The 15128-nt window shown below is 40.2% G+C and overlaps 1 protein-coding gene across 6 annotated transcripts in view; it reads right to left on the reverse strand.

Moving 5' to 3' along the window:
- Positions 1–8809: 8809 nt before the first annotated feature.
- The window catches only part of LOC121287638 (solute carrier family 17 member 9-like), a 66734-nt gene continuing 60415 nt past the window's right edge, over positions 8810–15128 (reverse strand). For all 6 annotated transcript variants that reach the window (XM_041205571.1, XM_041205576.1, XM_041205573.1 and 3 more), the window contains 2 exons: positions 13295–13324; positions 8810–10346 (listed from right to left, as the gene is read on the reverse strand). In XM_041205571.1, coding sequence (XP_041061505.1) covers positions 10204–10346; positions 13295–13324 — 173 coding nt within the window. In that variant the 3' untranslated portion in view covers positions 8810–10203. The remainder of the gene's footprint in view (positions 10347–13294; positions 13325–15128) is intronic.

The following is a 15128-nucleotide window of genomic DNA, read 5'->3' on the forward strand; positions in this document are numbered from 1 at the left end:
ACTCACCTGATTCACTGATGTCCTCGAGGGGAGGAAATCTGGATTGGACTACATGTGACGCCAAACCCACAACAATGTGATTGACTCTTAACTGCCTGTGGAAATGACTCAGCAAGCTGCTCAGTTGTATCAAAACCGCTACAGAAAATTCAACAAGGAATAAAACCGGACAGTCCACTCAGCAGCGACCTAAACACTAGAAATAACAACAACAGACCCAGTCCTGTCAAGCCTACAGTGCCCTCCTTACTAACATCTTGGGGCTTATACCAAAATACAGAGAGTTGTCCCACAGACTAGTAAAGCAACAGCTTGACATTGTCTGTAAGATATGATTCCATGAGTATTACTGTGCCCCAGCCACACCATCGTAATCCGTGGGTATATCCTGTTCCACTGGCAGGACAGACCCATCAGAGGTGGGAGTGAGTTGCCCTGACAGTGCTCAACATTGGCTCCGAATCCCATGAAGTCTCATGGCATCAGTCAAACATGGACAAGGAAGCCTCCTGTTGATTAAGGCCTACCACCTGCCCTACCATGTCACCTCACCCCACCTAGCTCAGCTGATGAATCAGTGTTGCTCCATGTTGAAGACCTCTTAGAGGGAACATTGAGGTGGCATAGGCACAGAATGTACTTTGGGTAGGAGACTTCAATGCCCTTGCATGCCAAACAGCATAAATAGCAAGAGATAGTTAGAGCTAAGCTATCCTACACCAATGGATCAGATCTAAGCTTTTCAGTCTTGCTACAGCCAGTTGTGTATGGTGGTGGACAATTAAACAACTAACCAGAGAAGGCTCCACAAATATTCCCATCCCCAGCACATCAGTGCAAAACACAAAGCTGAAGCATTTGCAACAGAAGTGCCGAGTGGATGATTCACCTCAGCCTCCTGCTGAGGTCCCCAGCACCACAGATGACAGCCTTCAGCCAATTTGATTCACTCCACGTGATATCGAGAAACGGCTGAAGGCAATGGATACTGAAAAGGCCATGTGCCCTGACAATATTCTAGCAACTGTACTAAAGACTTGTGCTCCAGGACTAGCTGCACCCCTAGCCAAGCTGTTTCTGTACAGCTACAACACTGGCATATACCCGGCAATGAGGCAAATTGCCCAGGTATATCCTGTACATAAAAAGCAGGACAAATCCAAACTGATCAATTACCACCCTATCAATCTACTCTCAAATATCAGCAAAGTGATGGAATGTGTTGTTGACAGTGCTATCAAGCAGCACTTGTTTGGCAATAACCTGCTCACTGATGTTCAGCTTGGGATCTGCCAGGACCACTCAGCTCCTGACCTCACAACATCCTTGGTTCAAATATGGAGAAAAGATCTGAACTCCAGAGGTGAGGTGAGAATAACTGCCCTTGACATCAAGGCAGCATTTGACTGAGTGTGCCATCAAGGAGCCCCAGAACAACTGGAGTCAATGGGAATCAGAGAGAAAGCTCTCCACTGGTTGGAGTCATACCTAGCACAAAGGAAGATGGTTATGGTTGTTGGAGATCAATCATCTCAGTCCTGGAACATCGCTGTAGGAGTTCCTCAGGGTAGTGTCCTAGGCCCAACCATCTTCAGCTACTTCATCAATGACCTTCCCTCCATCATAAGGTCAGAAGTGGGGATGTTCGCTAATGATTGCACAATGTTCAGCACCATTTGCAACTCCTCAGAAAGTGAAGTAGTCGTGTCCATTTACAGAAGACCTGGATAACTTTCAGGCTTGGGCTGATAAGTGGCAAGTAACATTCTGGACACACAAGTGTAATGATCATCTTCAAAAAGAGAGAACCTAACAATCTCCCCTTGACAGTCAATAATATGACCATTTCTGAATTGTCCCCCACCCCGTATCAACATCTTGGGCGCTTCCCTTGACCAGAAATTGAACTGGATCAGCCATATAAATACTGTGGCTACATGAGCAGGTCAGAGGCTAGGAATCCTGCAGCAGGTAACTCACCTCCTGACTCCCCAAAGCCTGTCCACCAAGGCTCAAGTCAGGAGTGTGATGGAATACTCGCCATTTTCCTGGATGAATGCAGCTCTAACAACACAAGCAGCTTAACATCATCCAGGACAAAATAGCCCGCTTGATTGTACCCCATCATCATTAAACATTCACTCCCTCCACCTCAAATATACAGTGGCAGCAGTGTGTACCATCTACAAGATGCACTACAGCAACTCACCAAGGTTCCTTCAACAGCAACTTCCAAGCCTGTGACCTCTACCACCTAGAAGGACAAGGCTGGCATGTGCATGGGAACATCACCACCTGCAAGTTCCCCTCTAAGCCACACACTATTCTGACTAGGATCTGTATTGCCATTCCCTCACTGTTGCTGGGTCAAAATCTTGGAACTTCTTTCCTAACTGCACTTTGGGTGTACCTACACCACATGGACTGCAGTGATTCAAGATGACAGCTCACCACCACTCTCTCAAGGGCAATTAGGGTTGGGCAATAAATGCTGACCTAGCTAGCTACGCGCACATCCCGTAAATGAATTTTTAAAAAGCTTCAGGCTTACAGCTTTCAGTTTGCTATCAGAACCAATTCATGATACAACTACACCTCTCAACAAGCACCCACGCCTATAATTCCCAGTATTCAGCAATAAAAGCACGTGCACTGTGCAAGCTTATGGCTTGCAATAAATACGTTGATTCGCTCAAGTTAATCTGTACTATGCAATTTGAAGGCAGCTCACCACCGCCTTCTCAAGGACAATTAGGGATGGGCAATGAATGCAGGTCTAGTTAGTGACACCCACATCCCATGAAAGAATATGTTTAAAAAGTGGTCAAAATCTTTTCTGAAAAATAACAGCATGTAAACGTCTCACACATTATACTAGAAATTGGCCAGCAAGGCCAGTTGATCAAATGATAAACCATGAGTCACATGACCACAGAATCTGCTGGTCGATTTACACGGCTCGGTCATTTGCTTCGCACAAATACTATCTGGCCTTTAGCCTCCCCATTATTTTTAAGAACTTGCTGCATTTGCATAGTTGTTACTCGTTAAAAGAACAGCAGAAAGTTAGAACTCATTATTAATAGCAAAGTACAGATTTAATGATGTGACAATTGTTAATGCAATGCCAACCAATCTGTCCTGGCCCGGAGAGCTCTACAGAAACTTTACAAGAATGTAGATTCTGCAGCAAGGTTTTACAGAATTTGAAAACACCTGAATCTACATAGACTTTTTCAAAATCCTGGATAAAACAGCACTGCATTGATGGAAAACAAAAACAGAATTACCTGGAAAAACTCAGCAGGTCTGGCAGCATCGGCAGAGAAGAACAAAGTTGACATTTCGAGTCCTCATGACCCTTCAACAGAACTGAGTAAAAATAGGAGAGGGGTGAAATATAAGCTGGTTTAAGGTGGGGGAGGGGGTGGGGGGAGAGAAGTTGGGGGGGGTGTGGTTGTAGGGACAAGCAAGCAGTGATAGGAGCAGATAATCAAAAGATGTCACAGACAGAAGAACAAAGAGGTGTTGAAGGTGGTGATATTATTTAAAATAATGTGCAAATTAAGAATGGATGGCAGGATACGCAAGGTACAGCTCTAGTGGGAGTAGGGTGAAATAAGACTAACAGGGTATAAAAGGTATAGACTTAAAAATAATGGAAATAGGTGGGAAAAGAAAAATCTATATAAATTATTGGAAAAAACAAAAGAGAGGGGGAAGAAATGGAAAGGGGGTGGGGATGGAGGAGGGAGTTCAAGATCTAATGTTGTTGAATTCAATATTCAGTCCAGAAGGCTGTAAAGTGCCTAGTCAGAAGATGAGGTGCTGTTCCTCCAGTTTGCGTTGAGCTTCACTGGAACAATGCAGCAAGCCAAGGACAGACATGTGGGCAAGAGAGCAGGGTGGAGTGTTAAAATGGCGAGCGACAGGGAGGTTTGGGACATTCTTGCAGGCATCCACCCTCATGCCTTCTCCTCCCTCCCAGAAACATGTCCTCACTTATCACCCCACCAGCCTCCGCATTCAAAGGATCATCCTCCGCCATTTCCGCCAACTCCAGCATGATGCCACCACCAAACAAATTTTCCCTTCACCCCCTCCGGCGGCATTCTATAGGGATCGTTCCCTCCGGGACACCCTGGTCCACTCCTCCATCACCCCCTACTCCTCAACCCCCACCTATGGCACCTCCCCATGCATACGCAAAAGATGCAACACCTGCCCCTTCACTTCCTCTCTCCTCACCGTCCAAGGGCCCAAACACTCCTTTCAAGTGAAGCAGCATTTCACTTGCATTTCCCCCAACTTAGTCTACTGCATTCATTGCTCCCAATGCGGTCTCCTCTACATTGGAGAGACCAAACGCAAACTGGGCAACCGCTTTGCAGAACACCTTCAGTCTGTCCGCAAGAATGACCTAAACCTCCCTATTGCTTGTCATTTTAACAATCCACCCTGCTCTCTTGCCCACATGTCTGTCCTTGGCTTGCTGCATTGTTCCAGTGAAGCATAACGTAAACTGGAGGAATAGCACCTCATCTTCCGACTAGGCACTTTACAGTCTTCCGGACTGAATATTAAATTCAACAACTTTAGATCTTGAACTCCCTCCTCCATCCCCACCCCCTTTCCATTTCTTCCCCCTCCCTTTTGTTTTTTCCAATAATTTATATAGATTTTTCTTTTCCCACCTATTTCCATTATTTTTAAATCTATACCTTTTATGCCCTGTTAGTCTTATTTCACCCACTCCCACTAGAGCTATCTGTACCTTGCGTGTCCTGCCATCCATTCTTAATTAGCACATTATTTTAGATAATATCACCACCTTAACTTTGTTCTTCTGTCTGTGATATCTTTTGATTATCTGCTCCTATCACTGCTTGCTTGTCCCTACAACCACACCCCATCCCCACAAATTCACTCCCCCCCCACCTTAAACCAGCCTATATTTCACCCCTCTCCTATTTTTACTTAGTTCCATTGAAGGGTCAAGAGGACTCAAAACGTCAACTTTGTTCTTCTCCGCCGATGCTGCCAGACCTGCTGAGTTTTTCCAGGTAATTCTGTTTTTGTTTTTGATTTCCAGCATCCGCAGTTTTTTGTTTTTATCACTACATTGATGAATATTGTTTAAAAAGCTCACTCTGCTCAGCCTCTCGGTCACGTGCTCCTTGATTATTTACAGTAACTATTTCATTAGTTTGCTGCCGCACTTGATTTTCCATTAATTTCAAATGGAAATAAAATCAGTTGGTTTGTATAAAGGGCGCTCTGGCGTTAATAAAGTTACCCATAGACTTCCTACGAAACTATAAAAATCTGACATTTATGAATCCCCAAGTATTTCCGACAGTCAACGGCTTAAGGATTAAGGAATTGCATATCAATGATGCAGAACTTTGGTTTCACCCAATACCGTTCAGAATCAGAACAGAGGACACATTGGAGTAGATCTTCTCTTCTGGACGGCAGAGCTCGCCAGCCTGAGCTCGGAGCTCATTTAAAACTGCCCCAAATGAACTTTCTTTGCAACACGCTGGCTCTGGGCTGGCGGAATATCGTAGCTGCTTTGCCGACCCCTAGATAGAGGATGAGATAGCCCTTATTGGCAGTGACAGAGTATTTTTATGCACCCAGGAATACTCCTGGTTCCACAAAAATACAATTTGGAAACTACTTTGCCAGGATTTTGGCACAGCTGAGACGAGCATATGCTCATAAGTGTCCCAAATGCAATCGGGTCCTACCACCCGAAAACGGAAGGTTAAGCGAGACACCTTTAAATGAAGGCGAACGCAGCGTCAGCATTAATAGGACGCCAAAGTCTAACAACACTGTTTGAAGACTGCTACCGCCCTGTTTACACAGATGTGGTCGGATGAAAATAGACCTGATAGGTTTCAAGATAGTTACAATGAGCAAAATTGTTAAGACAAGGAAAACAAATTTAGTATGTGACATTGCGTAGTGATCGTGATTGTGGAATTTTTGACTCCAAAAACTCTAAACTAATTTTTAAAAATGTATATTTAGCAATATTGCATAAACTAAATACATTATAGGAACCTATAGCTGTACTTCGGATGTTGAATCTAATTCTCAATGACTCGTTGTTCATGAGACAAGTTAGCCTACTCACTGGAGGTAAATTACATCCCATGAGTTTTCACATGTACATCTTTTCCATTCCAAACTAAAAATTAGTTGTTTATTGTTCGATATAGTTACTTCAGCAGTTTCAAATATATAGTTGGATTTAAAACTTTATATTTTACTTTTTCATTCGAAAGTATTTCATGACCAATATTGAAAGAAAATAAACATGTAAACTTTGCTTAATTTGTTGGCTCATTTTATCTTATCTTATCCCTCCTACAGTCTCTGCCTAGCTTGAAACTGCAATTAATAGCAAACAGAAAGCTAGAAAATGATTAAAATAATATCCATGAAACCCATTGAAAGAATTGACATTTCCCATATAATAAGATTTGATCTTAAGCTGAATATGGCTAGGGGAGCAGTTCAGTCTAATGAATTGATTAGAAGTGAAGCAGTCAAAGCAGATTCCTTCTGGTTAGACTAGTTCTCTGACAGTCAAACGAAAATGATCTAGATTCCCTATGTAGTGTACTTCGTTAATGTATGGCATTATTAAGTTAGAGGGCAAACATGCTTCCCTCTAGTCAACAAAACTGATTTAATGACTTGAGCTAGTTAAGTTATAGGAGGGAAGCACAATTATCTTCTGATACAGCATTCCAGCTGGCAAGTGCAGAGAATTGCAAAATATACATTTTGAGGCGGTGGGGGAAACGTGGAAGAGAGTAACTAAATTCGGAATGAAGGAAGAGACATCCAAGAGTGTATATACAAAAATCTTTTTAAAAGATCAGAAATAAAATCCTAGCTGACTGTGACCATAGCATATTGCTGCCTTGACCCATCAAATAATTCATCTGCTATCCATTTCCATGGCCCTCCTGTCTCTTAATTCATTCACACTTGTCACAATGAAGCAATCACAAATAGTTTCTCTTCATGTCATCCATGGTTATATCTAGCATGGCAAGCGGTTCCTTCTTGGGCCCCTCTTCATCAATGTGCTACCCCTCAGCAATATTGTATGGGTTAAAGCTCAACATGTATGTGTCAATGCTCAGTTTCACCTCCTTGCCTCCCACAATGATCCCAAGTTGGACTATACAAGTCCCTGTATGACATTAAAACTTGATCGATGTGAAATTCCTCCAGACTAAAACCATCCTCAGACTCTCAGCAGCACCTACATGTCTCTAGCCTTAATTTCAATCTCCCTAGTATCAAGATTTGCTTTTATCAAATTAGTGAACATCGCAAACTGTAAGGGAAAATGTAGGTCGGCAGATAGATTAGATACCCAATGTGTGTGTGCAAATTAGTGAAGGGACAGGAAGTCGTAAAGTAATCCATTTTGGAAAATGTTAATTAAAGGAGATAGCTAAATTCAGAGTGAAGGAATAGAGGTCCTAGAGCACTGACACAAAGATTTTTTAAGATTCAAGTTCTGGTACAAAAAAAGGTAAATGGATACATGAGTTACTGAATATAAATACAAAAAAGTAATGTGGAATTTATACAAGACATTGATTAACTATGGGTAGTGAATTGAATGCATCCCATTAAAGGCAGGATATTACAGCAATGGCAAAGATATAGCAAAGATTCACTAGCATATTAAAAGGAATCAAAGATTGAAGCTTTGGAGAAAGGCCAAAAAAGGCCTTTTAACTGGAACAGGGAAACATAAGGGGTCTTAGTTTTCAAAAATATCAAAGGTTTTTGGGAGGATAAGAGAAAAAAAAATGTTTATATACTGTATGATGCAGCTCTCCATTAATGCTTAAACATGTTTTGCTTCCAGAAATTTGGGCAGATAACGAAAACCAAGCATTGCCATCAAAATCCATTATATATATGCCAGCACTGTATAGGGCACACCTTTTATTTTAGTAGATTAGGTGATATAACACAATGATGTAAGAACAGATGTCTCATGAATTTGTTTCTGGCGGGTTTATCTACTCTGAAAAGGATGTCCAAGAATCTTGATTCAACACATGATGATTAGCTTTGCATCAGAATTTCAAGAGCCAAAAATACAAGGGACAGATTATTATTAAGTCTAGTTAGGCAGTGATAAGCAGTAATAGTGATTGATGCTAAAAATTAATTACAGCAATCAAAAAAATGTATGTAGAGATGCATAAAAATGGGATTGTGTAAAATCAGCCCCCTAGAGGGGCCTATATTCAGCACAGACAAGACAGGGCAAACTCACCTGCATCCGTGCAAACTTTCTAGGAGGTAAAATTAGCTGATTCTGTTCATTCATTGTTTAACAATTCTTTAAACTGAGATATTATGTTGTCTGCCCATTGATTTTTCAGATAGCATATTTAATTTTTTTAAAAATTAATCTCAGTAATTCTTAAGTATTAATCTGAAGGTACTAAACTGTTGATCACATTATCCTTACAGTGCAGGAGGCCATTCAGCCCATCGAGTTTGCACTGGTTCTTTGAAAGAGCATTCCACCTAGTCCCACTCCCCTGCCTTATCCCCATAACCTTGCACATTCTCTCTTTTCAGGTAGCAATCCAATTCCCTTTTGAATACACTGATCAAACCAGCCCTTTCAAGAAGTTTGTTCCAGACTCCAACCACTCTCTGGGTGAAACATTTTTTCTTTATAGATTTTCAACCTTTGGAAATCTGAATAAACAGGTTATTGGACAGAGTGTACATCCAGCAACACAGAAAGATAAAAAGTTTATATTCAAACTTTATTGCCATCAATATTTTACAAAATAACTGTAGTTTAAATATTTTCAACTCAGCCCAAAGAGAATTTTTTATCCTGCAGCTAATGATTTAGAAATTAAACATTTATTCTTTAAGCATCTTATAATCACAATGCAATTTAAAGTTGAGTAATTAAGTAATTATATAAAACTTTTAAACATAAAATGTTTGATTCTGAATATACAAGCATTAATGAATACAAACATTGCAGATTTAAACTAATTCTCTTATACGGTAATCAGATACTATAAGTAAATTTAATTTCAAGCTCACCAAGGGTGGATTTGCTGCTCCCATTGTAAAAGCCGAAAGAGGAAGCATGCCAAAATAACTTTTGGAATTTCACATTTCAGTCATGAAAACAAATGCCCAACATTCCAATCGTACTATGATACAATATACATGTAACATTTTGACTGTAAATAGACTGCACCTCACTGAGTTGATAAGCTGATAGTCAGAAAATACCATATGCAGACACTATAAGATTCAAGATATCTGAATGGAGCCAAGTTTAAACCAGTCATTCTTATGAACAGAACTAGTAAAAGGCAATTTGCGTATTGTAATCAGCAATGCCCAACATTTAAATGTACAGCAATATGGGAGGTCTTTAATATGGAGCTAGAGAACTAGATTTAAGACATTTTAATTTTGAAATTTGGTCTAGTTGTGGAAATAATCAACTAGGATAAAAAGTAAGAGTACCATATAAGAGTAGGAATCCTGCAATGAATTAAAGAGTATGTAGTTATTAGAGAAATTGGAATGTTAAAATTGATACCTGTAAGTTGCAAAGCTTAGAAATAAAGACCATCATTGATCTAATATTTGTACTAATATTAGAATAATATGCTAACTGGAAACAAAAATTCTGTGGGCACCTATGAGCGTGCAGTCAGTGAATGTCCAGCTGATAAAATGAATGGTTCAAAGCGTAGGCCAGCTACATTTTTCCTGAATTTAATCTTGGTTCTCTATAAGCACTCTCCTTTAAGGATACACAATCTCTATCTCATCTTTTAATAAATCACAAGTAGAATTCCTTTGATTTTGTCATAAGTTTGTATTTTTACATTCTCATAAATATTCTATTCATGTAAAAATAGTATCTCTCCAACAAATAAAATCACTAAAAATAGCCATAAACGTTATGTGCATATTTAAGTACTACTTTTGTTCAAAGCAGGAATTCAGCAGCAAATTGTTTATAAACAAGGTACAATAATAAGCTTAACAGTTCCTTGGTCCCAGAAAAAACACTGGTTAGAGCCTATATAATTAAAAAGTATGTTCTTTTTTTCTTGAAGTTTATGTTCAGTAACCTCTGGATTCAATTTAGTACGAAATCATTACTTAAATATCTACCCGCTTTGCTTGGCCAAAGATAACAAAGATAGAAAGGCCAAATACGTTGACTATGCTGATCAAGTTGAAAACTGATGGCCAGGATCCTGAGGTTTCTATGAGGTAACCTGCACAGTACACTAAAATAACACCTGTAATGAAGAGAAAATAAAATTAACAATGTTGGTGTCCGTGGAGGAGAGGAAGCACATATAGTAGCACGACTCAATACAAACCTCTCGGAACCTACATCATTGTTAGTTCTGCAATTTTTGCGTAGGGCATGATTTTCACATGTATTGATACATATTGTGGCACAACTTGGAAGTTAAGTCAGTGACCTGACTCCCATACGTACTAAAGTCAGGAGGTCCGAGTCCATCTCCAGGAGGCGGTTCTAAATCAGATGCAGTACAACTACATACCAGTACAATACTGAGTCCAAAAAGAATTTCCTCCCTTGGAGTGGAGGAAGGTTTATAGTGGAGTTCCCCAGAGGGTTGGTGTTAGGACCCCTTCTCTTCCTGATATAGTAATGACCTAGACCTTGGTGTACAGAGCAAAATTTCAAAATTTGTGGATAATACAAAACTTGGAAGTGTTGTGAACTGTGAGGAGGGTAGTGTAGAACTTCAAAAGGACATAGACAGGTTAGTAGAATGGGCAGAAAAATGGAAGATGAAATTTAGTGCAGAGAAGTGCGAAGTGATTCATTTTGGTAGAAAGAACACAGAGAGACAACATAAAATAAAGGTTACAATCCAAAATGGGGTGCAGAAGCAGAGGGACTAGAAGATAGCAGGAAAGTTGATAGACTAATTAATTTAGCATACACCACATCCTAGGCTTTATCAATAGGGGCACAGAGTGCAAAAGTATAGAATGGGAGCAAGAGTTGGCCATTCGGCCCCTCAAGCCTGCTCTGCCATTCAACCAGATCATGGCTGATCTTTTAACTCAATACCATTTTCCCACACTATCCCATATGCCTGATATCTTTAATATTTGTTGATTTCTGTTTGAATATACTCAATGACTGAGCCTCCACAGCCCTCTCGGGTAGAGAATTCCAAAGATTCGCCACCCTCTGAGTGAAGAAATTCCTTTTCTTCTCAGTCCTGAATGGCCTACCTTATTCTAAGACTTTGTCCCCTGATTCTAGCCCCTCCCACCCACCCCCCAGCCAGAGGAAACATCCTTCCTGCATCTATCCTGTCGAGCCCTGTAAGAATTTTGTATGCTTCTATGCTAAATTCTTCTAAACTCTAGAGAATAGAGAAAGCAAGCAAGTTATGTTAAACTTGTATAAAACACTGGTTTGGTCTCAACTGGAGTATTGAATCTGGTTCTGGGCATTAAACCTTGGGAAAAATGTGAAGGCATTAGAATGAGTGCAGAAAAGATTCACAAAAATGGTTTTGGGAATGAGGAACTTCAGTTACGTAGGTTGATTGGAGAAGTTAAGACTCGTTTCCTCAGAGAAGGAAGGGTTAAGATGAGAACTAATGGAGGTATTCACAATCATAAGGGGTCTAGACAAAATGGATAAGAAGAAACTGTTCCGGTAACTGGAAAGGTTCAGATCCAGAGGATATCGATTCATGTGATGGCAAGGGAATTTTACTAGCATTAGAAAATATTAATTTAACAAGGATCCTACATTCCTGTCTGCAATCTACAAACACTGTGACTGTCAGTGAGTAGAGTTCACTGTGCTTTGCTTGGTAAACTTCCATATATGTGCACACAGCATCTACCCTGATGGTCATAGAACATTGTGCACTCAAAAGTAATAACATGGGTCTATCAAGTATGAATGTGAGCATAGTTCTTTACTTGTAGGTCATGCTAAAAAGAATATTGAATTCCAAAGAAACAAAGCCTATTTTGTCTTCTTCCTCCCCAATCCCATTTTTTTTGTACATTTTGCTTAGAAACAGAATAGCTCTATAAAACCACTCTCCAAATATACAAAGGCAGAAAGAGTATGCATTAATTAAGATGCCCTCTAAAACTTAAGACTTATATACAAGGACTTTTATTGAATTTGATCTGGTCATCTATGAAGTTGCAAGTATTTGGGAATGTGGTTCAAAGCCAATCTATGAATACACCATGTGCGTATCATGCCAGTAAGATTCCAGAATAACATTAAGGAGATATCATTTTGCAAGAACAATATTAATTAATGCAAACTGCAAGTTAGTTTTCTAAAAAGTTGTTCCAAACTTTCTTTTGGTATCTGGATAGCAGACCAGCCAGCTGTCTTTCGGGCATTTGGCAGAGTTTATCATATGACAGAAAGGAAGGAGCATGACACAACCTCTCCAACACTCAAGGCATTACAGCATCACATGTTTGCAGTGGGTTATTTGAGCAGTCATAGTACGTACATACACACACACACACATACACAGAAATTGATTTTCTTCAGCTCCCAACATGTTATTACTAGAAACAGATTATTCAATATAAAATCCAATATAAGCTGGAAAAGAGCAAAACTAAGAAAAGGCCAGCTAAGGTTCTTTAAAAATATAAAGGGGTTCAATGGTGTGAACGTGGAGAAACTATTTTTACTTGTGGGCGAGTACAGAACAAAGTTTCATAAATACGATAGCTACTAAAAGATCAACTGAAGGATTTAGGACACATTTCTTTATAAAGAAAGCACCGAAAATGTGGAACATGCTGCCACATGGAATGCCTGAAGCAGATAGCAATGACACACTTAACAGTGGGCCAGATGCATACATGAGAGAAAAGGGAACAGAAGGATATAGTAGCAGAGTGGAAGAGTAATTAGTAGTGGGAGGAAGCTTGTGGAGTATAAACACTGGCATAGACCAATTGGATCAGCTGGCCTCTTTTGATGTTACAGTATAAAGATTTTGTGTAATTCTTGTAGATAGATAGAAAGGAAGCAGTCATTTGTATGCTTAGAGTTCGAATTCCAAAGCTGTAGAGATTGGTGTATCAGCTCTTATCTGAATATATTACAGCCTATACTTTTGTGAGTTTAAAAGATACATATCGTGTTTAATCCAAGTATACACAGCACAGTGTAACTCAAATGTAAAAGTAAAAAAAATATACTAACCGACTAAAGCTCCACCAGTGTTCATAACACCTATTGATAAAATATAAAAGTTAAAAGATTCATCTACATTAAATTTACTCTTTAAGAAGCATGATTAACTAAAGAAGCTATTATGAAAATGTGTTAGATAAAATATTAATTTATAATGTCATCAACTGGACATACATATATATTGAACTTTTTGAAAAGAACATTTTTCCTAAGCAAAGGACACTGTCTCACAGCAGCTAACTATGTTACATTTACAAAGGACACAAGCTGCTTTTTAAGGTTCACAGAGTCTATGGAGCTCTCAGAGAAACTTCATGAGACTCCGCTCTTGGGTGAAAAAATACTGGATTTTATCTACTCAGAGGGACTGCCACAGGAGCAACAGCTTTATCCCATTTCTCTCTCTTCTGATACCTTTCTCATCAAAGCTGATGAGATTGTGATTTGAAAAACCCAGCAGAAGACCTTATTCTTGCAAACAAAGAGGTCTTAAAGGAGAATTCTGAATTAACCACCATGGCTGCAGAACTGACTGCTCCACAGCGAAAAAGGACCCATCAGTTGTAAACAAGCCTTTGGACAATCTCGAATAATTTTTTTCTGACGTTACTTGTTACTTGGGCAAGTTTTTAAATTCTGATACTCTGCAGAGTTTTATTTATTTTTTGCATGCCTGAAGGGGGATTGTGTGTGTTGTTTTTGTATTAGTGGGTAGTTGGTCATATTTGTAGATTTTACATCTTTTGCTAATAATTTCTGCATCGTTGCTTGAGTGAGTTTTAGCAATGAAACTAATGCTTCATTTGTTAAATTAAGGAACCTTATTTCTTGCACCGAGTGAAATACAGTTAAATATATATTGAACTGGCAATATTATCTCCATTTTAAATTCAAACTCCGGTTATAACCAACTCAGAATTTGGACAAAGACAGGAGTCAGTTCACCCGTTAACCTTGTCGCAACACTATACCAAGATTTAAATCACAGAAGTAACCAACCAGTTTACAGCATCCGTGGAAAGAGAAACAGAGTTAAGGGGCTGATTTATAAACTGAGGGCAGGCTCCCAACAGCCCAGCGTAAACTTTGGGAGTGAGCCCACTTCCACTAGGCCAGTTCGCCCTGGTGTAATTTTTTGGACAACGGCCCTTTAATTATTATGAAGTTGGACTTCTGTCCATCTCCAGGGCCAGGATTTCCCGGTCGGCGAGCAGCAGGTGGGGCCCACTCACTGATGCATAAAATGATGCAGGATGGTGTCGGGCGGAACTCCCAACGTCACCCCGCCTCATTTCAATTTTCAGGTCAGCGGGGGCTCAAGCAAATCAGCTGTGCACCCGCCGACCTGTCAGTGGCCTACTGAAGCCATTGACAAAGTAATTAGCATAATTAGTGGACCTGCCCATCCAACCTTAAGGTTGGCGGGCAGGCAGGGAGCCCTGGTGGGCACTGGAAAAAGCATGAAACCTCATCCATGGGCAGGATGATGTTTCATGTAGGTTTTAAAAATTTAATAAAAGTGTAAGTAAAAGCGATGGACATGTCTCAGCTCATGTGACAATGCCACATGAGGGGACACGTCAGGAAATTTTTTTCTCTCTGTTTTTAACATTTTTTAATGTGGAGCTGATCTCCCTGAGGCAGCACTTAGCCTCAAGAAGATGAATGCGCTCTTTCATGTCCATGCGCATGAAAGAGCGCACTCTCAGCTCAGGGAATCCCTCACCCGCACAGGGAGCGCACAGCGCTTCCTTGCAGACGTCATGCTGGACGGGCCTTAATTAGCCCACCAACGTAAAATGGCGGTGTGTCCCCAATTGGGGGCGCCAATCAGAGGCCTTCA

The sequence above is a fragment of the Carcharodon carcharias genome, chromosome 14 (assembly GCF_017639515.1).
Source record: "Carcharodon carcharias isolate sCarCar2 chromosome 14, sCarCar2.pri, whole genome shotgun sequence".
Lineage (NCBI taxonomy): Eukaryota > Metazoa > Chordata > Chondrichthyes > Lamniformes > Lamnidae > Carcharodon > Carcharodon carcharias.